Raw genomic sequence first — 26,246 nt, 5'->3', positions numbered from 1 at the left:
CCCTTGCTCTTCTTGCTGCTGAGACCATGTGGGTCACATATATTCTTCGCGAACTCCGCGCCACTCACACTGTTCCTGCTCTCTATTGTGACAACAAATCAACCATCTGTGTGGCCAAGAATTCCGTCCTACACACCAGAATGAAGCATGTTGATACCGATTGTCTCTTTGTTCGCGATGAAGTTCAGGCCGGCACCATGACTGTGCAGTATGTACCCACTGAAGAACAACCGGCTGATATTCTCACCAAGCCTCTCCCGAGCCGACAGCACGATTACCTCAGTTCCAAGCTTCCGTTCGCTTCCGCTCAGCTCAGCTTGAGGGGGGATAATAACAGATAGTATTAAATAAATAGTATAAAATAATATTAGTATTTACTGTGTACTAATCCTAGTCCTATTAGGATTAGTACTCCTTAATCCTAGTCCTATTAGGATTAGTACTCCTTCCTATATCTCCTATATATATCTCCCATGTATTCCCTTAACACTTGAATACAATCAATACTCCTTCAGTACGGACTCCAAGAGTTAATATTCCTTTCAAGAAAAGCAAAGAAATTAAGTTTCGAGTATCATTACTTGGGGTCTGAGGAATGTTTCTACCTTGTAAACTTGTCCAAAGCCACCCTCTCCAATCTTATTCGCCAATGAAAAGTTGTTGGTAGCATTGGTTAACGTTAATAAGTCAAAAAGCGGAAGCTCAAAATTTTCCTGGTGAATTTGATTACTGTTATCATTCTTGTTGCTGTGACCACCTAATATCCCTGCAATTTGAACATACAAGTAGACCTTGCTCAAATAAGGAGCTTGAAAAGAAATACCAGTGTTATACAAAACTAATAACCACTAGTTGCTTCCGGTCTTATAATAGATAGAATTGGTACTTTCACTTACCTGTTGTTGTAAGCACCGGATCCTCTCTCCTTTTACGTTTACAAAGAATCAGGCCTAAACCTAAACCGAGCAGAATCAATGCAACCAATAGTGGCAAAGCAATTGCAAGTATAACAGTTATCTTTCTTGTTGATCCGGCAGAACCTGCAGCGTTTCCCATCGAAATTCTATCAATAGTTGTTTCTAGTAATGCTAGAAGTTTTTTCTTTTACATTTGTTGTATTTATGTCGAGGAAAACAAGACGGTCCTTGAAGTCTTATTCCCACAATGTGGACTTGGATTACCTTTGTTTCCTCATATGAGTTGACTTTCTGGCATTGAAGTACAATTAACATGGCTATGATTTATGAAATTGCATACTAAATATTACCTATCTCTGAAGAAGACATCCTAATGTAGATATCCTGTCCTGATGCAGATAGCTGTCTGATGTCAACCAGCTCCAAAGTCCATAGCAAACACCCACTTCCTCCATTGCGTATGTCCAGATTTGTGTAAGCCATGCACGAACAATTTCTCAAGCAAACTACCCTACATTCATCCAGTGTCATTGTCTCATTGAACCAAGAATTTCGCGTATCAGGCAGTTTAACACCAGAATACTTAATAAATCCATCTCCTGTGCAGTTCAGTGGGATCTTCCGGACACAACCACTAGACCAGTCAGATCTTTCCCAATCATCAGGATGTTTTGGCTCGAATTTATCTAAACATCGACAAAAAGGATCACTCAAAATGTTGCAAGTCCCATATGCACCACATAATTTGTAGGTATCACAGTCATCCACAACTGCAGAGTGGTAATTTACCCATCCCCGAGCCTTTCCAATCCAAATGATACGCATAGCTTTCCCATAAGGCTCTAAAACAAATGTTGAAATAACTGATTTGTTCACCATCTCATACTTGTAGTAAATTTCCCTACTATTTATAACCACGCCAAAAGAAATGATAGAGTTGTTCACCAGATTCGGTGCACCACTCCACCTGATACCATTCCACGGCCCTGCTCTAAACGTCACATTACCCCCTTTTCGCATAAGGTTTTGTGGATAACCTGTAGGATCACAATGATAAGTATAATCCCCTGGAGCAGGATCATCACTACTTCTCCAAGAAGTAAGATACCTTTCTAATCCAGTCACCAAGTCCGTCCCAAGTTTCATACCTTCCAACAACGTATCACTAGGATAGTCAAAACTTTGCCAGAGGAAATTCTCTGGATTCGGATCATTAGCATCTCTCACCACAAAATTCCCCGTGTCCAACAACTGAGCAACAGGATTCTGCACAGACTTCGATGAATTCGTGGACCAAACAATTGCATTAGTATCATCCACAAGTACAATCAGACCTGGCTGAATAACTTTCAACACCCCATATTTATTAGTGATAGGAGCTAGTCTATTGGCAACCCAAACAGGAGTAGTAGCAGAGGTTTTCTTGTACCATATTCCAACATAGTGATTTGTAGAAGTCTCTCCACGACTGAAGAATCCTAACTCGAACGTTCCACGAGACGAAACAATAGTATCACCATGTTTAATGAATTGAGTTGTAGTCATAGTATCTCCTTGACCACTAACATAGTGAAGAAACACAAAATACAAGAGAAGTAGAATAAATTGCAATATTGTTATATCCATGATAGTTATATTTACCTTTTGTTGCACTGCATTCTTTCTTCAAAATTAATAAAAAGAATTTAACATATTCAATCTCTTTGTGTGGTATTCTTTACAGTAACATTGTCTGAGAGACGACCAAGACTTCATTTTTTGCTGGTCAATCAGTTTAGACAGCAAAATTGCGTGGCAGATTTGCTGCCAAAGAATGAAATTACTTCGTTTCAATTTGTTTGTCTAATTTAATTTAAAAGGAAGACAAACAACTAATAATATTTTATTTTTTTATTTAACAATTACCTTGGATAAGTACCACGAGTGAAATGGTCACTACAAGAAAACTGTGAATTATATAGATATTTTCTTGAGAATTAGTATGAAAATTTGCAGGAAAATAAGTTTACTGTGAATTTTCATACTAATTGCCATATAATTCACAGCTTTTTTTGTAGTGGGATTAGAGGAAGTATAAGATTAAGAAAGAACTTACTCTTTCCATTTTAATTAACGTGATAATGTTTGATTAGATAGTGAATTTCAAAAATGAAGAAAAGCTTTTGAAATTTAATCTAGAATAAATTTGAGATATTTAGGTCCTAACATTTTAGTAAACGTCAACTCCTTACCTTGCCATGTCACATTTTACAATTTATTTTCACCAACTGACGTGAATAAAGGTTTAATGAAGAAATGAGTTTAACAATCAGTTTTATTTATTTTATTTTATTTTTTTGTCTTGAAGAATGTCAAATATTTTTAAACTATTCCAGATGCATTTTTATTTCCAAGCCTAATTTTGCGACCACATCTACCCTTACTATTAACGGTCCTCCACACAAACCTGCCACACCTATTTTAATACAATATAACTGATGACGTGGTTTGCTAACATTGAAAAAAATAAATATGTTTATTAATTTGGTAACTTCCGTTTACATTCTTTAATTTTTGGGGTAGAAACTTAAATTTGAATAAAGTTGAATAAATAAACACGTGCATCATACGTGTCATAGTACACTTAAAACACCACATAAGATATTGTATAGAGCGTGATTTATCATGCAGGACTTTAAATAAATCGTGTGTATCTACCTGTTCAACTCTATAAATTTAAATGTCTACTTGTGCCATTGTGCACATCCAAAATTAGAAAACATATATGTCATACAAGGCAAGTTAAATGACACGTTTATCTATTATCCAAAATAAAATCAATTATTTTTTTTCTCTATAAAAAAAGTTGTACCCTTGTTTCTTATTTTTTTTTAATAAGAAAAAAAAGTGGATGACATGGATTAACTTGGACTATTAGTTAACCTCTCTCCGCATAGTGTAGAGACAAGAGGTAGAGTATTAATTACTCCGGACAAACTCAATAACTTTTATTTAAATATTCTTTAAAGCTTGAGGTGTGTCAAAGATATTGTCCTACGTGAACAGATGGATCAGATACACACGGCTAAAGAAAAAATCGTTCAAGACGGGATAGAACACGCTTGACTTATTCTAAAGAAAGAATCTTGGTTTTTCATCAGTAATGTCACAACACAACTCATAACCATGCTACTATTACTTATAAGCTTAATAAGACACAATCAAACAATTCACAAACATGTATATTACTTACATTATATTTATGTTCATGTTCTTGTCTTCAATGCACCAAATTTGTAACAGGACGAGAGGTGTATTTATCGTCTTGGAAAAATGAAGATGATCCAGCTCCTGGTGATTATACATATCATTGTCATTCTTCAAGATATCCACAGAACATTCTGAAGAAGGGATACTTGCAGATGATAGTCTGGAGAAATCTAATGGAAAGTTAGGAAAATTACTTACCTGTATTCTGGCATGGCGTAATTTTTGTAATCCTTAGCCTGCTGATCTACCATGGAATAAAGAAAAAGGATTTAAACCTCATAAAGAAAGGTAAGCTGGATAAGTCCCTTTGTGTCCTGACATCTAAGCAAGTTTCGTGTCTAGTATTTGCAATTTAAATGAATAATGAATTCACTTCATTTGTAGTTGGCAGGAAAGTTGGAACAAAGTGGCAACTATAACATGGATTTTAACCGTGGCAATTGTGTTGAAGAATTTGAAAAACCATTGTCTGATTTATCAACCATATCAAAGTGTCATGTCCCGCCACTTTGCCAGTCAAATTTTGCATCTCGATAGGAGCAGAAGAATCTAGAGTTGTGGAGAGGCTTATGGAGAACTCTAAAATCCCTTTCATATTTCAAGAAGACTTTGGAATATTTGTAGAGAATTCTAGAGGTACCAAAGTGAAATACTTAGAGATTTATAAAGTAATTATTAATTGCACTTTAGCCTCTAAATTTTAGTATAAATAGATGAACATTCATTTGCAAAGCATCACTCAAGTTATAAGCAATAAAAAACTTCTTTCAAAAGCTCTCTAATAAAGTATTTCTTTACCTTCTCTTTGCTATCTCTCTTTGCAATTGCGATCTAGCTTTTGTGATTGCGAAGCTTACAAGATAGTGAAAGAATATGAGTAAGTTGTCAAGTGTCACACGAAACATTAGTTAGACTCTAAGTCCGTGACGAAAGAGCTACCAATAACTTTTCAATAGGCTGAAACTTTAGATTGGAGAAGGGGCTTTTGACCTGTTCACAAGGTATCAACACTTTATGTATGTTTAAGAAATACATCGATTTATTCCCAAAAGATAATCATGCATAGTATAGATGACATACAAAAAACTTCCCGAACTTTCAGAGTAACGCTTCTCTTTAGTTTAGTGTACTTTCTCATCAGGATAGGTAAAGAAAATGTTAACATGAAGATTGTGATGTTTAGGGCATAATTGAAGGACATGAAATAACTGTCAAGCGGTTGTCTACAAGTAGAAAATGAGTTCAAGATAGGAATCTGGTGAAGATTGTTGGTTGTTGCATTGAAGATGGTGAAAAAATATTGATATATGAGTACTTGCATAATTCTCTATCCAATAATGTGTAAATTATATACTAGTTGTGTTACAGTGAACTAATACCTATAGTATTACTTCAGTAATCTTATTCCAAATATTCTGTTAATGAGCTAACAAAATTTTGGCAGATGACACACAAATCAAGGTAATCAACAGTATAGGTTGGGGACTTGTGTATTTGCGTCAAGATTCACAATTAAGAATAATTCGTAGAAACCTGAAAACTATTAACATATCAGACTTCGGCTTGGCAAAAGTATGTGAAGGGATGACATTGGAGCCCAGACAAACCGAGTTATTGTAACACAGTAGAATAAAGAAACTCTTATACTTGGTAGCATTTTTTCCCTACCTATTCTTACATCCCGTGAGGACGAACAACTTTGATGGGTGCGCAGTGACCACTGGGCCAAACGCTTCAGTGTTATCATTGGTTCCCAAGAAATATTTATATACGTTCTACTTCATAATTTAATACAAATATAGAATCTATGAAAAAGCCATTGGCTTCGGCCGAACCACCCTCGACTACCGTAGCTCCGCCCCTGTCTATAAAAGATCGTCCAAAAATGTCATATGTTGTGATGATGTTAAACAATGCACGGCTAAATAACCAAGTTTTTACATAGATCCCAGATAGTGAACAATTAGCTCACTTGTTTGCAACACACTTTGTAGCAGTACATGTGACTAAGCTTGCAACATGCTGCCATCTGACATTGAATGTTTCCACCAAATTCAATACATATCAATATTTGTTGGCTTGTTATATTAATGAACCTTATTTATTAATTTGATGTAAATATCAAATAAAACTATTTTTGTGGACCTTAGATACCATGTTTGGCCATTTGAGGTCAATTTATAATAATGGACCATGCAACTTGTCATAAATGACACGAAAAGCATTTAACACTTTAAGGCTTTTGACTTTATACTCACTCCGTCCAATAATAGTTGTTCACTGTTAGTGCCGACAAAATGAGTCCATATTTGATAATTCGCCTAATCGCCCATATTTTTTGGTGTTGGTTGAGTGATTTGTTATGGGTAAAATATGGATTGATATCCATATTCAACCCATAAAAATATGAATAAAATATCGATAAACTATGGGTAAAATATGGATAAAGTATGAATTAGCCAAATGAGCTAAGTTTTCAACTTTTCTTTCGCTCAATATCCATGATATAACTAAATATATTGTAACTTCTCTTCTTTTTTATGTCTTTTTTAAAATTAATTATTCTTCTCTATGATTGAAATGATTAATATTGACATTGCTTAAAGCGCATCACGCATGTTTTAATCCTAAAATTAGATATTCGTTCACTTTGAAATTAAAATTATTTTACTGTTGTTATTTCATAAATTTATTTTATATTGAAAAGTCATATGATTTTCTTTTACTTTTGATACAATATAACTAAATAAAGTATTTAAAACAATTTTCACATAAAAAAAAAGACTAAGATATTTTCTCCATGTTGAATTTTTAAGTAGATTACTATTTACTCATGAAAAAAAGGGTAAAGTAGTATTTTACCCAACTCATTTGTTACCCAATCAATTTCTCCCCATATCAAATATGTGCGGGTTGAATTATTACCATTTTATGTTAATTCATTTTCAACTCGTTCAAATTTGACCCAACCCACCCATTTGCCACCGCTAGGCATAATACATAAATGTACCCTTACATTTGGTCTCAACCGGCATCTACGTCCTCCAACTTTGAGTGTGCACAAGTATACATTAAAACTTGTATAAAGTTGAACAAGTAAAACATGTGTCCTAAATTACGAAGGACGCAAATTGGCGCGTAGAACTCCACATAGGATGCATGAGTCTACTTCTACAAGTTTAAGTGTGTATTTGTACTCTCCCATTTTGAAAGGCATAAAAACATTGTATTATGCCATAATTTATATAGCTCTTGTTCCCTTGTCGATTTCTTATAGAATATAGAATGTTAATGAGACTGCAGTTTTTTGTGATAAATTTCTAAGTCAAATATCAAACATTAAAGGGATGAAAGTGACACAACTTCAGGAGAAAACATAATAATTTTGAAAACTTTCAACAAGAACACAATTCAATTCTGCAACATAATGACTATCAACAATTTTAGTTTTTTAATTACAATTCTAATTCTGCCAAAATATAGAGAGTAAATCCCCTTTATTTTAGGGCATTGTACAGTAAATACATCCATTTTTAATAATTAACTCATTAATTACTCAACTACCAAAGACCAGGTCAATTTTCACTGCTAATGAATGATGCAGATGAGACAAATTGCTTCTTTATACAGGAGGGCAAGTAGTGTGCCTAATCCAAAACTCGATGAATAATGAATCTGCCTTTCTATCTTTTTCCACTTTATCAATCAGACACGTGACATGTACCTAACTCCTACATCATGTATCGCGCTTGTTTACCATATAACAGTAACAAAAGTAATGAATGACTCGAGTAAAAGTAGTTGTGTCTGACATCACTAATATATCCTCAAACAAATGAATTAACCCAAAAAAATGCACACTTTTTTGGATTCTTATGTTTAATTTTGGAGCCTACAATTGCCAATTAGTTGGAGCCCGCCACAGTCCTGTAGGGTAGCATAGGTAACCCCCATCTAGTCAATTGAATAAGATTGAAGTATTCAAAATCTATTTCTAATTCAAAATTCAAAGTATCTATTTTTTTTCTGAGGTTAACTACTCGAAAAGAGACGAAAACGACAAGTCAAATATTTGTTGTTTAGAGAGAAATGCCATCTTATAACAGAAATGTTCTTCTTTTGGTTTGATTTTTCACATTTTTTCCAAATATTCCAAAAGGACTAAACAATTTCCATGAAAGGATTTATATTTTTCTATTTCTGTTTCTCTAATATAGTGTCATATCTATTCATATTTTCCACTGCTTTAGACACTATATCGAACGATAACTCCATCAAAGATGGACATACCATAGTTTCAGCTGGTGGAAACTTTGAGCTTGGATTTTCAGCCCTGGAAATTCCAAGAATCGATATATCGGTATATGGTACAAGAATTTACCTAAAGGCAGAGAAGTAGTGTGGGTTGCCAATAGAGTGAACCCACTGAATGACACTTCTGGCATATTAACAGTCAGTAGCAAAGGGATTGTACTACTCAATGGAAATCAAGACGTGATTTGGTCATCGAATTCATCGAAAAGTTTCATAAAACCAGTGGCTCAGCTTTTGGACACTGGAAATCTTGTCTTAAAAGATAACAGTTTGGTAAATAAAAAGGACTATGCTTGGCAGAGTTTTGATTATCCAGACAGTACTTTGTTACCTGGCATGAAGTTAGGCCTTAACTTGGTCACGGGCAAGTATTGGACTATGTCGTCGTGGAAGAGCAGTGATGATCCTTCTCCAGGAGCATATCTGGATCGCCTCGACACCAGTGGTTATCCTCAATTCTTTGTGTGGGAAGGTCCTGCAATAAAGTTTAGCTCAGGAATATGGAATGGACATTTATTTGTTGGAGGACCAAATTTGAAACCAAATCCTTACTATACATTTGAGTTTGTGAACAATGACAAGGAGATTTACTATAAATATGAGCTTATCAATACTTCCCTTCCAAGCAGGTTGGTCTTGAATCCAGCAGGCCTGCTTCAACGACTCTTATGGATCGAACGGAACCAGAACTGGTTCCTTTACTCCACTGGACAGATGGATAATTGTGACCGTTATGCCTTGTGTGGTCAATTTGCACGGTGCAATATCAATGACTCACCTCCATGTGATTGTTTGAGAGGATTTCAGCCTAAAAATCAACAAGAATGGGATGCAGCAGATTGGTCTAGTGGGTGTGTACGAAGAACTCCGTTGACATGTGGGACAAGTGACAGGTTTCTCAAGTATTCGAGTGTGAAATTGCCAGATACACGCCATTCCTGGTTCGACAAAAGCATTGGCCTCGAGGAATGCCAAAGGCTGTGTCTGAAAAACTGTTCATGTACAGCATATTCCAATCTTGATGTTAAAAATGGCGGGAGTGGATGCTTACTGTGGTTTAAAGAACTCGTTGATATCAGGGAATACGCTGAACTTGATCAAGATCTCTATGTAAGGATGGCTGCATCAGAATTAGGTAAGTCTCCTTATGCTAAGATGAATCACACATTCATACCACAGGGGAATTTTAGTAACTCAGTTGATTGACTATCTGAACTTTCACCTTGTTTATGAGGGTTCGGTTCCAAATCCCCTTTCCCATTTCCATTTTTCCTTCCCCTACCCGGCTACCCCCACCCCCATTTCAAAAATAAGAATCATACCGGAAGGTTTTCACAAATCATAATGAACTTTTTCACAGGTTCAGGCTATATGGGAAACACAAGAATATCAGTCATTGCAATTATATTAACAGTTTCAGCAATCATCCTAGTTGGTTTTCTATTTTGGTTTGCTATGCAGAGAAAGAAAGGGGATAAAGGTTAGAAAATTTGTCCGTCACGTTGAAGTATAGTTATTTCGTTCACCTCAATATCTTTACGAAAAAAAGTTCAACTTTACAGGAGTAGGAGAAGGAAAAGGAAAGGAAGATATGGAATTACCTTTGTTTGATGTGATGACTATTTCTGCTGCAACTAATAATTTCTCATCTGATAATATCATCGGAGAGGGTGGCTTTGGATCTGTTTATCGGGTAACTAAAATTTGTATTCTCTCTGTATCTTAGTCAAATATATGAATGATTTTCTTGTGGCTTAGACTTCGCGTGGATTGTGTGACGGGGAAAACTATCAACAGGACCAGAAATAGCAGTAAAGAAGCTCTCCAAACATTCCGGACAAGGTTTTGAGGAGTTGAAGAATGAAGTTGTTCTGATTTCCAAACTTCAACATAGAAATCTAGTTAGGCTTCTAGGCTGTTGTCTTGAAGGGGAAGAAAGGATGCTAATTTATGAATATATGCCAAACAATAGCTTGGACTTCTTCATCTTTGGTTCGATTCTCTTGACTCATTTCGTCTAAAATTCATCTTACCATATCAGTATTGTTCTGCTAACGCAAAATGAGCTGATGTTTCTGCAGATGAATGCAGGAAGAGACAACTTCCCTGGGAAAATCGATTTCGTATTGCGATGGGAATATCAAGAGGGATTCTTTATCTTCACCAGGATTCCAGATTAAGGATCATACATAGAGATCTAAAGACAAGCAACATTTTACTGGACAGTGAATGGAATCCCAAGATTTCAGACTTTGGACTGGCTAGGATTATTGGTGGTGACCAAAACGAAGCAAGAACAAAACGAGTAATAGGGACATAGTAAGTTCAATTAGATAACTCATTCACGCTTTCATCTTTACCTCTGTTGGTATGCGTATATGGACTTGAGCAATTCTCCCTCATAAATTAGATTTGAGTTGAGTTAGACTCAAGTGTCATATCCTTACATGGTATCAGAGCCAGGTAAATCCCCGTAGGGCTCCTGGTTCATGCTGGTGGTTTGCTCATATGAAATTGGGTAATTTTTCCCCTTATGAGCTAGCTTTTGAGTTGAGTTAGGCATGTGTCATATCTTTACAATCTCCACAAAATTACTTAACCCATATTAAACATTATATGTCTTTGTGCAGTGGATATATGTCTCCAGAATACGCAGTTGATGGGAAATTTTCAGTGAAATCAGATGTTTTCAGTCTTGGTGTTCTTCTACTAGAAATAGTAAGTGGAAGAAAGAATAGAACATTTCGTCATCCAGATCACCACCATAGTCTTATAGGACATGTAAGCAAGATACAGATCCAAACATTTGCCTTTGTCATTTCATGCTACACTTGTATTTCCTACATGTCATTGAAAACTATAATTGATTTTGCTATAGGCTTGGTTATTATGGAACGAAGGAAAAGCCTTGGAACTAATCGATGATTGTTTAAAAGAATCGTTTGTGGAATCCCAAGTGCTAAGATGTGTTCATGTGGCACTGTTATGTGTTCAACGACTAACAGATGAAAGACCAACAATGTCATCAGTGGTTTTCATGTTAAGCCATGAAGAAGTGGCATTACCTCAACCAAAGGAGCCTGGTTTCTTCATAGAGAGAAGTATAGCTGAAACAGATGATTCAAATGAGAAAAGATGTATCAGTGACAATGTTTTGACATTAACAATTCTTCAACCAAGATAGCAATGGAGGAACCAGGAGTTCAAGAACCTTCTATTGTATAAAGGTGATTCAACAACTAATGTATATAAAATACAGAAAATATGTTCATTCCTATATGTGCAGTAAAATATTTTGACAAAGGGTCTTCAACTGAACCCCCTCTAGACCATGCAGCTCCGCCCATGATTGTTACTGGACGAGATTTACTAACATGCTTACACAGAACAATTGCGTATATCTTTCTAATATTTGATTAAGACTCACGAGCCATCGGGACAATTGTGTCAAGTTGTGCCAAATTGTCAGAACATGATGGAAATGGACATATAAGTTGTTACACAGTATAATGACTTAAAGTAGATCTGAGTGGCTAAATGATAGCCCTCTGACTTTGTTGAGCAATTATTTTTCCTCGTGACTACAAATCAACATCATGTCCTGGGGGAGTGTTTCTTTGCAATCACATTCATCATATCTTTTTCCACATCTCTATCACCAAACTTGAGTTTTGTGCAACTTTTTTCTGGTTTTTCTACCCGGTGTTCAGTACCAGCTTTGGGGGCAACTATTCAGGATTCCCTCTTTAGCAGGTAAAATTCTCCCTGGCAAAGGTAACTTCCTTCCCGGGGATTAAAACCCCGGGAAAATCTATTGAAAATACATATCATGCACATAACAATCTTTATAATATATGGGGCAGAACTTTTTTTGAGAAGTGCTAAACAGGGTAGGGCAAGGCGGGTCGATATCTTAGCAGGTCAAGGCTTGTCTCGTGTTAACCCGTCCTATTGACATCCCTACCTACTTTAAGGTAGGCCAGCTACAACAAGACACCCATAAATCCCAGAATGCCTACCTTCCTAGTTCCTGAAACGATGTAAAAGTAAAACTTTGCATTTGATTCTCATTTGAACAACATACAGATATATATTCAGAGGTAGTTACAACAAGTAGAAGGAAATGTTCTCGAAAACACTCATAAAATAATAATTCAAAAAATTGAAGTCATTCCCAACAAAAAAAAAAGGCCGTTCAATCAAGCCAAAAAACAAATCCCTTGATGGTTTATACTCCTAAGGCATAAAGCAGTGCAACGGAAGCTCCTACATTGATTGTCCAGAGATATATGGTTTGAGACAAAGTATTAGCACCACTGCATTGGTCATTAGAACCACTGAAGCATCCAGGTCTACTTATCTTAGGCTCTACTCCACCTGTGGAAAAGCTACTCTTTGGTTTGCCATTACTGAAGAGTACACACCAGAAATAGGGGCCACCACCACCGGAGCCACTCACTGCAGCACCAACCTCAGTGTGATTCTTGCTATAGAGAATATCCAAACTTTTGGTATTTCTTATAAGAATATCATTGAATGCTTCAGAAGGTTCGGCATACTTAGATTGACATGCGAGAAATCTTCCAGTTATTTGAGCAAGCGATGATGCCTGCACACCACAGTTAGGGGCAAATTCTTGGGCGAATTCAGATTCAGCAGGTTTCTTTCCATCTGGCCCTCCAACTACTTTACAATCACCTCCGTATGCTTTTATATATTGCAGAGCCAAGCATGCCAAGCCAGGGTTACTGTATAAGGAGGATAATTTATTCGCAGTTCTGTTACTATTAAGGGCAGCTACCAGCTCATCAGCAGGATTATCAGTTACCTTGGCTGTAGTTTATCAGGCCAATATATGTGTTAGAGATTGATCATAAAGGCAATAATAGTGAATCAAGATCGAGAAGATATCTGCTTGAAGGAATACACATTGAGAATGACAAGCGTATATTACATCTAAACCCAAGAGGCTTGAGACACATGTCAGTATGCTTTCGGTAATTGGAAGTACAAGCAATTACCTAAGACTGACTAATGTTAGAAGAGCCAGAGAAGGAGAGTAAACATCATTTAGGCTGTAACTATAATTCTAGCACACTCATGGAAAGATTATCAACAACAACCATATTAGCAAGAGAGTTATAAGAAGCAAAGGACAAAGATAAAAGATTAGGCACCGACATAGTATCCGAAGGCATAAATTAAAGCAACTTGAGCATTGTCCTTCCATTAGTGGTTTAGAGTCCCACAATTGCTAGGGAAAGACTAATGGTAGCTTATACGTACTTTGACAACCCTCCTCTCATGAGCTAATTTTGGGGTTGTCACACCCTGGTGTCATATTGTTGGAATGGATTAGAGTCTACATTAGTTAGAGAATGACTAGTGGTCTCCTTATATGGAATTAGGCAATCATCTTCACATGAGACGGCTTTTGTGGCTAGGTGTTATATCTCTACCGGTATCTTCTCATGATACCACAAATTACAAAGACCGAAAAGCCATTTGAGCAGCTTCCCCTCACTATTCACAAAACCAGAATTTGCAGATTGACTAAATAGTTTCTAGTCAGTGCTATAAATGCAACATACCAACAAAATCAGAAAATTTGTAGGTTGACTATATAGTTTCTGGGCAGAGTGCCATAAATACAACATGTTCCTATACCATTAGTTAGCTTAACAAGGCAAGAATCACATAGAAACCAATGTTCTATTAGTAAGATATATCTTTAGTAATCTCACAATTATACAAATAACATATTCCAAATACCTCCCAAGGAAAACTCAAATTTGCACATTGCTAGTTAATATTGATCACTATAGAGCAACCAGATAATCTCATTAAACAAAGTCTAGAAAAGTAGATCTATAAATCTCAGAAACTATGCACTTTATATATTATAACTGAAATCCTATTAGCATGAACTTAAAATCTTTCAATGCTGAAATTACTAAGCAATCAGCACATTATAGTTTAATCAATAAATTATACACCAAAAATTGAAACTCAATCATTAATTAGATCCAACAGTAAGATAGTTTAAGTAGCAAAACACATTCAAAAATGAAAAAAAAAATAAAAAGAAGAATAAAGAATCCTTACTTTGAACTTTAGCAGCAGAAGCTGAGATGAAGAAAATGCAAAGAAGAGGAAACCATTGAAGCATTGCCATTTCTGTACAGAAGATGTCGGTGGGAGTGGGGCGGGTGGGTGTAGAGAAGAAGCTAGCTGTTGAGCAGAGGAAAAAAAGTTTGTTTGTACGTCTACTTCGATCTGATGTTTTTAAAACTCACCAGGATATTGAACTTAATTACAGTAATGCCACTAACTGAATTTTCATTTTTCATTTTTCATTTTCAACTGATAAAAGAACTAAAAATTAATGTATGACCAAACTGCCCTTAAAGAGTCCACGTGATTTCAAACAATTTAGGAAGCTTCTCTAATCTGCATTCACTTCAAAAAGTCTTATTTCGAATGTAAAAATTATCTATTAAAGGGGATTCCTTTTTAGGGCTCGAATCGAATCATCTAAAGATAAGGTCTCTTACCACAACCATATGGTGGTATTCTAAACAACTTGGAACATAAGCTGGTGGTAGTTCTAAACAACTTGGAACATAAGCTAGTAGAATTCTCTAAAGTTGAGTGTGAGTGATTTAAAATTTAAGTTATTATCATTTATCAAATTTATTATGTACTTTACTTTATTAAAATATTTCATATATTGAGTATGAAAATATTCTTGTTGAGAGCTCCACCCCAATGGATCTTGCAGAATGAATCTTACAATTTACAATCCGAATTTAGTCCGTGAATTCCGAGCACCAATTAGGAAAACAAAAACAAAAATTACTTCATATAGAATAGGGCAACTATGTTTGATAGAATATATTCATTGTCTCCCGAAATTGTAATGCATGATAATAATTGATATAGATAACGTTCATATTCTAAAATTAAACAAATTATATCACATAATGTTATAACTTATAAACGGTTGAAACTAGAGTTGTTGGGAGTACACTTGATATAGATAACATTCATAGTAATAAACAAATTATTTCACATAACATTATAAATGGTTGAAACTAGAGTTGTTGGGAGTCTCAATGAAGAGAACCCCTCCAAAAATTGGCGTATGCCACTAATTGCAGCACGTACACGGTATTCTTTAGTAAAAGGCGAAAGAATAGTTCGCTGTGTACTCACTGCGTGGCTGCGTGATTTTTGTTGCATAGCTGTGCTGCACTTGTATATTGTGACAACTTTTGAATTTCTTGTTGTTTATCGATGTGGTAATTTTCGGGTCGCCTCACTTCTTTTTTGCTGATTCTGAAGAAGTATATGCTCACAAGTGACTGATGAAATGTCCAAGAGGATGTTTTGGACTGAGCATCTTGAATTTCTTATGCAGGTTTGGTTATAACTACATTCAAATTAAATATTTATACATATTCAACGCATTTCCTAGTTCACATACATGGCTTAAATAAAGTTTATCTGGTTCATGATAGCTCCGCCCTTGACTTTAAGTTGACCTTATAATGTCATTGAGTTGTGTGATGAACACTTACAATTTATGGTAATAAGCAGTTTCTAGTTGTTCGAATTGCATCTTGTATGGTAACTTTAAACAGTGGCGAATCAAGATTTACGGTTGATGGGTTCTGAACTAGCCAACTGAATTTATAGTTCATTTTAGTTATACATATTTCAGGGATCTCTTAATAAGCATATATACTAGATTCGTCCAAACTAGTATCTAATAAGTAATATTGTAGCTCTGCACTGACTTTAAGTTGGACTTAGAATGGCATTGAGTAGTGTTCATTTATTTTCCCTGCCTTGATATGAAACTGGCATTAAGCTGCCTCTTTTAGTACACTATATCATATATAAACTAGTACTGTTTGACAAACGAGACAAAGTAAACACATTTCAAAACATCCAATAGTGATTATTTGTCTATCTTGGCTCAAGAACAGTTAACGTCGCGTTGTTACTTAGATATTCTTCATCAGTAGATTCCATTGGATTCCTCTCTGTGAAAAAACCTGGATGCTTTGGTTGAGGAAGAACCAGACCTTCATTTCCCAACCAAAAAACCACTGATGCCATTATAGGCCTGTCCTCTGGGAGTTTCTGGACGCATAACAAACCGACCTGGATGCATCTCAACACTTGAGATTCTGAAAATGATTCTTTCAAACATTCATCCATCAATTCCAACGCGTTGCCTTCAGTCCAAAGTAACCATGCCTATATTACAAACAGAACAACACATTCATACAGTTGTAATCACAATAGAAAGCTAAGAGTGAATAAAGGGAATGAAGTTTTGTGCTTACATGTCCCAAGAGATTGTGATGATGTTCCAAATGATGAAATTTCCTGTTCCTTCTACCACTAACTATTTCAAGAATAATTACACCAATGCTGTATACATCGGATTTTACTGAATATTTCCCATCAACAACATACTCCGGGGACATATATCCACTACATCAATTCAATAAGTTTATGATCATGTACTGATCTAATATAATAAAGATTCTACGATTTAAAGATGTGTAGAAACTGTTAGGACCGTAAATAAGCAGGTGTAAACGCGGAAGCTAGCAAAGCAAACCTCGAAAGACCACGAGTAAGAAGACAACGAGAAATATACCAAAAGACACAAAGATTTAACGTGGTTCGGTCAATCGACCTACGTCCACAAAGGAGATGAGCAATCCACTATAAATATGAGAGTACAAAATACAGAGGGAAACAACCTCAACCAAATCACTCGGAATACATGGGAGGTTCACACAAGTGATAACGTATCAAGCTTGTGACCCACAAATTCTCCCTCTAACCACAACTCTCAAATCCCTTAAGACTACATTGTGAATGCTAATTAAGTTAGAAGGAACATGCCTCTATTTATAGAGTCCTAAACCTTTTCCTACCAGAAAAAGGATTAGTCAATTCAAAACCTTTTCCTTAAAGGAAAACCTATTTATGGTAAGAAATTTAGGACAAATAAAACCTAACAAATCTCCCCCTTGGCCTGAATTTCTGACAAAATAAATTTGTCCACCTTCTTCACTTAATCTTCAACAACTTGCTTCTCCTCTCCATAATCTCCTTTGCAAAATTTATGTCTCAACACAGAGAACCTCTCTGAAACAATTTCTCCAACAAAATCTTCATTACTGTCAAAAAGGTTGCGACTACAACTACACCCGTCAAGATGAACACATCCTTCTAACCTGGTTCAATCATCAATTATCGAACCACTAAACCTGACTCCATCATTGAATCTGGCTCTGATACCACTTGTTAGGACCGAAAATAAGCAGGTGTAAACGCGGAAGCTAGCAAAGCAAACCTCGAAAGACCACGAGTAAGAAGACAACGAGAAATATACCAAAAGACACAAAGATTTAACGTGGTTCGGTCAATCGACCTACGTCCACAAAGGAGATGAGCAATCCACTATAAATATGAGAGTACAAAATACAGAGGGAAACAACCTCAACCAAATCACTCGGAATACATGGGAGGTTCACACAAGTGATAACGTATCAAGCTTGTGACCCACAAATTCTCCCTCTAACCAAAACTCTCAAAGCCCTTAAGACTACATTGTGAATGCTGATTAAGTTAGAAGGAACATTCCTCTATTTATAGAGTCCTAAACCTTTTCCTACAAGAAAAGGATTAGTCAATCCAAAACCTTTTCCTAAAAGGAAAACCTATTTATGGTAAGAAATTTAGGGCAAATAAAACCCAACAAATCTCCCCCTTGGCCTGAATTTCTGACAAAATAAATTTGTCCACCTTCTTCACTTAATCTTCAACAACTTGCTTCTCCTCTCCATAATCTCCTTTGCAAAATTTATGTCTCAACACAGAGAACCTCTCTGAAACAATTTCTCCAACAAAATCTTCATTACTGTCAAAATAGTTGCGGCTAGAACTACACCCGTCAAGATGAACACCTCCTTCTAACCTGGTTCAATAATCGATTATCGAACCACTAAACGTGACTCCGTCATTGAATCTGGCTCTGATACCACTTGTTAGGACCGAAAATAAGCAGGTGTAAACGCGGAAGCTAGCAAAGCAAACCTCAAAAGACCACGAGTAAGAAGACAACGAGAAATATACCAAAAGACACAAAGATTTAACGTGGTTCGGTCAATCGACCTACGTCCACAAAGGAGATGAGCAATCCACTATAAATATGAGAGTACAAAATACAGAGGGAAACAACCTCAACCAAATCACTCGGAATACATGGGAGGTTCACACAAGTGATAACGTATCAAGCTTGTGACCCACAAATTCTCCCTCTAACCACAACTCTCAAATCCCTTAAGACTACATTGTGAATGCTAATTAAGTTAGAAGGAACATGCCTCTATTTATAGAGTCCTAAACCTTTTCCTACCAGAAAAGGGATTAGTCAATTCAAAACCTTTTCCTTAAAGGAAAACCTATTTATGGTAAGAAATTTAGGACAAATAAAACCTAACAGAAACTTACTATGTCCCTACTATACTCTTAGTTTCTCCTTCCACTTGATCTCCACCAAATATCTTGGCAAGGCCGAAGTCAGAAATTTTGGCATTCATGTCAGTATCTAATAAGATGTTGCTGGTCTTGAGATCTCTGTGAATAATTCTTAATCTTGAGTCCTGGTGAAGGTAAAGAAGACCTCTAGATATTCCTATAGCAATTTCAAAGCGGTTCTTCCATGAAAGTGAAGTTTTTCTGCTTGGATCTGCACAACGGAGAACTAATCATTGAGTGATGCAGAGATATTGAGGACGTATATCAAGTACTATTTACTAATGGATCATGAAAAGCAGACCAAAAATGAAATAGTCCAAGCTAGCATTGGGCATAAACTCATAGATGAGCATCCGTTCTTCTCTTTCAAGGCAGCAACCTAAAAGCTTGACAAGGTTCCTGTGTTGCAGCTTGGAAATGAGAACGAATTCATTTTTTAACTCTCGTAAGCCTTGTCCAGAATGCTTTGATAACCTCTTCACTGCTATCTCTTGTCCATTTGGTAGGATACCCTGCAATTTCTATCAAGGGTCAAACATGCCATTTTAAGTTAGACGTTGAGGATCAAAGTTGATTTACCTTGTAAACCGGTCCAAATCCACCCTTCCCGATCACATTCGTAGCAGAGAAGTTCCCAGTGGCAGTAGTAACAGTAATTAAATCAAACAATGGAAGCTCCATGTCCTCATTTTCAACTTCTGGACCTGTCAATATACATACGCCCACCACAAACATGATATCAATGAGAATTTAGTAAAGGCAACCAATGTCAGCTAGATAGAAAATTCACCCAGCCAGCACAGCATTTAGACTTGACAATTTTCTTATGAAGTTGTAGACAAGAGTGACTCAAGTATATTACCTATTCTTCTTTTCCTTTTTTGGAAGTAAAACCAAGCTAAAAAGCTGAGGATAAATGTTGCTACCACTGCTGAAATGACACCAATCAGGACTGACATCTTTCTCCTTTGCTTCCTGTCTGAATATGTTCAATAATTAGTTCATAAGCAGTCCTCAATTTACATATACGTCTCCTTTTGTTTTGAAGCGCTGCCTGCAAACTTGGTAATAAGTAATTTGTTGACCAGGGATTCTTCAGTTTCAAAGAGCTGTGCATTTATATATTGAACAACAAAATGAAAATGGTGCAGAGTAGGGTCATTACCTATTTCAGAAGCAGCAACTCTCACAAACAGGTTTTGCTCATTTTGGCTCAACTCTCGAATATCAATGAGATCTCCGAACCATAGTAAGCATCCACTTCCGCCATTTCTGACATCAAGATTTGAGTAGGCTGTACAGTTGCAATTAGCTAAGCATAATTTCTCACATTCTTCAAGGTTAATGCTCTTATTAAACCAGGAATTTCTAGAATCAGGCATCTTGATGCCTGTAAATTTAAGAAAACCGTCTTTGTTACAATCCAAAGAAGTGCTCCTAACACAACCAGAAGACCAATCTGCTGCAGACTGTTGAGGAACCCTGTGAAGTCATAATTAAGTAATCAATATAATATCTATGTGCTTGGTCCAAGAAATAGAATCGAACACACACATGAAGGGGCGTGTGAGATCATAACTAAGTAATCAAGTGTGTTATCGCTAATAGCTTAAGGTGTGATGATCACTCATTTTAACAATACCTAGGATTGAAACCTTGCAAACAGTCACATGGAGGGGAGTTATTGATGTTGCAACTTGCATAAGGACCGCATAAAGCAAAACGACCACAGTTATCAAACTGTACTGTTGAGTACAGAAACCAGCTTTGACTGCTCTCAATCCATGTTAGGTGTTCTATCAGCCCTTCCGGGTTGAGCACCATCCTGCTGGGCAGTGACTCGTTCTTAAGCTTGAATTGGTAGTAAATTTCCTGCTGATTAATTATAAACTCGGAAGTGTAATGTGTATTTGGTCTACTATTAGCACTAACAGTAAATGCATTACCTTTCCATATCCCTGAGCTAGACACTATAGTTGAATTTTTCCACACAAACAATTGCGGGTATCCATGAGAATCAAGACGGTTTATATATTCACCAGGAGAAGGATCATCAATGCTCTTCCAAGACGACATATACCAATCCATGCTCGTGACCAAATTACGTCCAAGTTTCATTCCAGGTATAAAAGTATTTCCTGGATAATCAAAACTCTGCCACGCGAAGTTAATTTCCAGGTCTCTTTCATTTCCATCATTGACAACAAGGTTCCCGGAATCCAGGATCCGTGCTTTTGGATCCTTTAACGATCTTGATGAGTTTGATGACCAAATTGAGGTATTGGAATTATCAACAAGTACAAGAATTCCATTGGGTTTGAGTGTTAACACTCCTGATGTGTCATTAAGTGGAATATCTCTGTTTGCAACCCAGACAACAGTTTGAGTTGATATCTTCTTGTACCATATGCCTACGTAACGATTCTTCCGATTTCCAGAACTGAAAAATCCAAGCTCATAAATCCCACTAGCTGAAACAATTGTGTCACCGTCTCTAATGGATCTATCTGTTGTGATCGTGTCTGATTCCGCGGAAATTAGTAAGATGAAGAAAAAATGGGAGCAAAGGAATAAAATCAGTAGCCCTTTTGATAGATTCTGACTCATGTTTAAAAGCCTTGACACAGAAAAGAATACTGATTAACTTCTTTTTTTTTTGTCATGTCCAAAAATGTTTCTATATAAAGAAAATTAAAAAAATAAAACACTTCTTTGAATACTTTTAACCTCTTAATGAAAGGTTAATCACAACTACTTCTAAGAATTAGATGTCAAAGTCTGAACTTGTCAAAAGTTGTACACCTTTGACTTCCCATTTCCACCATTAACCTAGCGTTTGCAATTGCACGCTACAGAATTATTCGTACAAACATATGGCATGCATCTATTTTCTCGATGTGAACACATGAAATGTATTCGAGTAAAACCTACCTAAAATGAGTTAGTATTAATGACGATGTGACATCTTGGACTAGTAACAGCAGAACTAAGAAAAAAGAAACTGATGTCTTTTTTATTTTCTATTAATATTAATGCATTGAAGTTGTAAAGTCACCATCTAATATTCAACTGAGAGAAAAAATATAAAGAATAGTTTGCCATGCTGCAAGAAGAATCTTCAACTTTTTGAATGGAAGTCATTTTTGATGAGGAGACTTTAGTTTCTCCGAAAAAGTCGGACGTTCCAGTGTAAATCTGGATTAATTGTGCTACAAAGCGTGTACTAAATGTGTACACACACTTTCTGGTTTTCTTCTGAATAATTAGATATAATTTGTGGTTGATTGAACTTGGATCCACAATGGCCTTACCTCGATTACAACGAGCTAACTGATAAATTGAGCTGATTCTGTTGAATCCATTGAATTCCTTTCGATAAAAAATCCAGGCTGCTTTGGTTGAGGAAGAACCAGGCCTTCATTTCCCAACCAGAAAACTACTGATGCCATTGTAGGCCTATCCTCGGGGTGTTTTTGGGCGCACAACAAACCAACCTGGATGCATCTCAACACTTGAGATTCCGAAAATGATTCTTTCAAACATTCATCCATCAGTTCCGACGCTTTGTCTTCGGTCCAAAGTAACCATGCCTAAATCACAAACAGAACACATTTATACAAATGCATCCACAGTAGAAAAAGTGAGTAAGGGAACAAAGTTAAGTGTTATATGTGCTTACATGTCCCAAAAGATTGTGATGATGTTCCAAATGAAGAAATTTCCTGTTCCTTCTGCCACTAACTAGTTCTAGAATGATAACGCCAATACTGAATACATCGGATTTTACTGAATATTTCCCATCAACAGCATACTCAGGTGACATATATCCACTGCATCAACTCATCAAATTTAAAATTCAAGTACTGATTGAATGTCTATCATAAAGATTTGTAGAACTTACTATGTCCCTATCACTCTTTTAGTATTTCCTTCCACTTGTTCTCCGCCAAAAATTTTGGCAAGGCCAAAGTCAGCAATTTTGGCATTCAGGTCGCCGTCTAGTAAAATGTTGCTGGTCTTGAGGTCTCTATGAATAATTCTAAATCTTGAGTCCTGATGAAGGTATAGAAGACCGCGAGATATTCCCACAGCAATTTCAAAACGATTCTTCCATGCAAGTGAAGCTTTTCTGCTTGGATCTGCACAATGTAGAACCAATTCTTGAGTGATACAGAGATATTGAAGACTTATCAAGTAGTAATATTTAGTTAATGAATCACGAAAAGCAGACCAAAAATGGAACAGTCCAAGCTAGCATTGGGCATAAACTCATAGATTAGCATCTTTTCTTCTCCTTCAAGGCAGCAACCCAAAAGCTTGACAAGGTTCCTATGTTGCAGCTTGGAAATGAGAGCAATTTCATTTTTTAACTCTTGAACGCCTTGTCCAGAATACTTCGATAGTTTCTTTACTGCTATCTCTAGTCCATCTGGTAGAATACCCTGCGATTTTCTCTCAAGGGTCAAATATTTTCCCTTCTTGCTTTTAGTTGAAGATCAAAGTTGATTTACCTTGTAAACCTGTCCAAAGCCACCCTCACCAATCACATTCGCAGAAGAGAAACTTTCAGTGGCAGTAGTAACAGTAACTAAATCAAACAATGGAAACTCGAGGTCCTTGTTTCCAACTTCTGAACCTGTCAACATATATTTTCCGATCACAGACATGATATAATTCAACTTATTCTCAATCATTTGATACAATCGAACAATGTTAGCTAGGCGAGTTAAAAAAGCATTTACAGATAACAATTTTCTAATACCTCCAGTATGTTTATCTGTTTTTTTGTTCTTTCTTTGGAAAGTAAACCAAGCTACAAAGATGAGGATAAAAGTTGCTACTAGTGCTGAAATGACCGCAATCAGGAGGGACCTCTTTCTGCTCTGATTCCTGGCTGGATCTGTTTAATAAAAAGTCCATAAGCAGTTTTCAATTGAAGGAATTGACAATATCAGTATGAATTGCTTCCGCGACTATCAGTGACATCAGATAGTAAAGTTCCTTAAATTCTAAAGAGTTGTGCTTATATTGTGCAAAAGAACACGAAAATCGTATAGAGTAGGGTCATTACCTAATTCTGAAGCAGCAACTCTCACAAACAGGCGTTGCTCATTTTTGTTATACTCTCTAATATCAATGAGTTCACCGAACCATAGTAAACATCCACTTCCGCCATTTCTTATATCAAGATTTGAGTAGGCTGTACAATTGCAATCAGCCAAGCACATTTTCTTGCATTCTTCAAGATTCATGCTTACATTATACCAGGAGTGTCTAGATTCCGGCATCTTGATATTCGTAAATTTAAGAAAATCATCTTGGTTACAAGACAGAGCAGTTTTCCTTATACAACCATTAGACCAGTCGACTGCATACCATTGTTCAGGATACCTGTGAAGACATAATTAACGAATAAACATGGTATTAAAACAGACGGAAGAGTCGTGTGAAGGCATATTTTTAACAATACCTAGGCTCGAAACCTTGCAAGCAGTCACATGGAGGAGAGTTATTGATGTTGCAACTTGCATAAGGACCACATAAAGCAAAACGATCACAATTATCAGATTGTGTTAATACATAGACTATCCATCTCTGATTTCGCTCAATCCATGTTAGGTGTTCTTGTTATGCGGAATTCGAGATAATACGAGAAAATATAAACGCGAAAAACAAGACAACAGATTTACGTGGTTCACCAATAAATTGGATACGTCCACGGGAAGAGGGAAAGCAGTTTTATTAAGGAGAGGCAAGAACAGAATTACAGAATAGAGTTTGCCATAGCGTCTATATATAGTGCTAAGCTACGCCCTAACAGGCTTGGGCCCAACATACAGAATTGACAGATAATTAAGGACCCAATACAACAACATTGTATACCGTCGGGCCGGGGGCGTCTCCGCCCCCCCGGACCCCAGGCCAGGGGGCGCGTCGCCCCCCTGGACCCCCCGACTCGCTGACCGGGCAGCGAGACCCCGTCCTTTCTGTTTGTAACGGGTCCGATTCAAGGCATTCAACAGTTCTACCATTCCAGCCTGATTGATCACTACCCTGGTGGGCAGGGACTCGTTTAGCTCGTATTTAAAGTAAATCTCCTTCTGTTTAATAACAAACTCGAAAGCATAATATATAGCTGGTTGATTTTTTGGACTACTGCTAAATGTGATACCATTCCATGGCCCTGTGCTATATACTATAGATGAATTTTGCCACACGAAAAATTATGAGGATCAAGACGTTCTATATATTCACCATGCGCAGGATCATCACTGCTCTTCCATGACTCTATGTACCAATCCATGCCCGTGACCAGATTACGTCCAAGCTTCATCCCAGGTAATAAAGTATCTCCTGGATAATCAAAACGCTGCCACGCGAAATTAACTTCTGGATCACTATCATTTCCATCAGTCACAACAAGGTTACCAGAATCCAGGAGCCATGCTTTTGGATTCGTTAACGATCTTGATGAGTTTGATGACCAAATTGAGGCATTGGAATTACCAACAAGTACAAGAATTCCATTGGGATTGAGTGATAACACTCCTGAATTGTCATTCAGTGGGAAGTTTCTGTTGGCAACCCAGACAACAGTTCTAGTTGCTATCTTCTTGTACCATATGCCAACGTAACGATTCTTCGAATTTCCAGGGCTGAAAAATCCAAGCTCAAAAACCCCTCCAGCTGAAATAATTGTGTCACCATCTCTAATTGGTTTTTCTGTTGTGATTGTGTCTAATGCGGTGGAAATTAGTAAGACTGGAAGAAAAATTGAGCAAGAAAATAAAAAATGGTTCCCTTTCATGATTCTGATGATTCATGCCTTCGATTTCTCGAAAAACATGAAGTCTTAATAACACACACAAACACCAGTTAATCTTTTTTCACTTTTAACTGTTGAGAGGCAGCTAAGAATTAGGATGTGATAGGTCTGAACCTGTTCATTGTTGTATACCTTTGACTTCTAAAAGTGTTAAATATGTGATATATGATTGAAAATTCGATAATAATGCTTAATCGTAGTTAATTTATTGGCAATATATGTAGATAAACACTCAAACTTGTCATCAACTACTCGTTAGACACCTCTAGTTGGCATAAAAGTGGCTCGTGCACGAGTAAGGCAAACTTCACGTGTGAGCTAGAAACTGCCATGACATGTTAAATGATGGAACAGCGTAGAGCCAGTACAAGTGC

General features: G+C 36.6%; 3 protein-coding genes, 1 long non-coding RNA gene, 1 other non-coding gene and 2 pseudogenes across 8 annotated transcripts in view; 2 read left to right on the top strand and 5 right to left on the bottom strand.

Annotated features, from left to right (window-relative positions):
- LOC107025882 (G-type lectin S-receptor-like serine/threonine-protein kinase At4g27290) overlaps positions 1-5,044 on the bottom strand; it is an 11,453-nt gene extending 6,409 nt beyond the window's left edge. For 2 of the 4 annotated variants that reach the window (XR_003579352.1, XM_027918387.1), the window contains exons 1-5: positions 4,365-4,504; positions 4,150-4,247; positions 1,268-2,720; positions 897-1,040; positions 582-766 (exon numbers count right to left, since the gene is read on the bottom strand). Coding sequence is in view for 3 of the 4 variants with exons in the window: in XM_027918387.1 (XP_027774188.1) it covers positions 582-766; positions 897-1,040; positions 1,268-2,543 (1,605 nt within the window). In the remaining variant the exon portion in view is untranslated. Of the gene's footprint in view, positions 1-581; positions 767-896; positions 1,041-1,267; positions 2,721-4,149; positions 4,248-4,364; positions 4,505-4,964 lie in introns of those variants that run through there. The other 2 variants (XM_027918388.1, XM_015226657.2) reach the window with 2 other exon arrangements.
- On the top strand, positions 4,254-6,315 carry LOC114077965. Its single transcript, XR_003579353.1, has 2 exons — positions 4,254-4,454; positions 4,551-6,315. It is a non-coding gene; the product is annotated as an uncharacterized LOC114077965 (long non-coding RNA).
- A 1,649-nt stretch (positions 6,316-7,964) lies between these two features.
- On the top strand, positions 7,965-11,858 carry LOC107025885 (annotated as a pseudogene).
- Positions 11,859-12,521: 663 nt separating this feature from the next.
- LOC107025884 lies at positions 12,522-14,742 on the bottom strand. The gene is made up of 2 exons (XM_015226660.1): positions 14,586-14,742; positions 12,522-13,313 (listed from the first exon to the last, which is right to left on the bottom strand). Exons 1-2 carry the CDS (start codon positions 14,653-14,655, stop codon positions 12,709-12,711), a joined length of 675 nt encoding a protein of 224 aa, XP_015082146.1. The 5' UTR covers positions 14,656-14,742; the 3' UTR covers positions 12,522-12,708.
- Positions 14,743-15,587: 845 nt separating this feature from the next.
- LOC114078172 lies at positions 15,588-15,704 on the bottom strand. The gene has a single exon (XR_003579714.1). It is a non-coding gene; the product is annotated as a U5 spliceosomal RNA (small nuclear RNA).
- Positions 15,705-16,192: 488 nt separating this feature from the next.
- On the bottom strand, positions 16,193-21,994 carry LOC107025306 (G-type lectin S-receptor-like serine/threonine-protein kinase At4g27290). Its single transcript, XM_015226091.2, has 8 exons — positions 20,689-21,994; positions 20,212-20,528; positions 19,909-20,025; positions 19,626-19,750; positions 19,348-19,558; positions 19,020-19,257; positions 16,835-16,985; positions 16,193-16,745 (listed from the first exon to the last, which is right to left on the bottom strand). Exons 1-8 carry the CDS (start codon positions 21,651-21,653, stop codon positions 16,452-16,454), a joined length of 2,418 nt encoding a protein of 805 aa, XP_015081577.1. The 5' UTR covers positions 21,654-21,994; the 3' UTR covers positions 16,193-16,451.
- LOC107025304 lies at positions 21,444-25,854 on the bottom strand (annotated as a pseudogene).
- Between the last annotated feature and the right edge of the window lie 392 nt (positions 25,855-26,246).

Source organism: Solanum pennellii, chromosome 7 (assembly GCF_001406875.1).
Source record: "Solanum pennellii chromosome 7, SPENNV200".
NCBI classification, from domain to species: domain Eukaryota; kingdom Viridiplantae; phylum Streptophyta; class Magnoliopsida; order Solanales; family Solanaceae; genus Solanum; species Solanum pennellii.
This window is presented reverse-complemented; position numbering and strand designations above follow the sequence as displayed.

Excerpts from the sequence above, each read along its gene's own strand:
- LOC107025884 (XM_015226660.1), bottom strand. The coding sequence starts at position 14,655 with ATGGCAATGCTTCAATGGTTTCCTCTTCTTTGCATTTTCTTCATCTCA. Across the intron at positions 13,314-14,585 it reads TTCTGCTGCTAAAGTTCAAA|CCAAGGTAACTGATAATCCT; the intron begins GTAAGGATTCTT and ends GATAAACTACAG.
- LOC107025306 (XM_015226091.2), bottom strand. The coding sequence starts at position 21,653 with ATGAGTCAGAATCTATCAAAAGGGCTACTGATTTTATTCCTTTGCTCC. Across the intron at positions 20,529-20,688 it reads TTGCAAGGTTTCAATCCTAG|GGTTCCTCAACAGTCTGCAG; the intron begins GTATTGTTAAAA and ends ATGACTTCACAG. Across the intron at positions 19,751-19,908 it reads AAAAAGGAAAAGAAGAATAG|GTCCAGAAGTTGAAAATGAG; the intron begins GTAATATACTTG and ends GTATATTGACAG.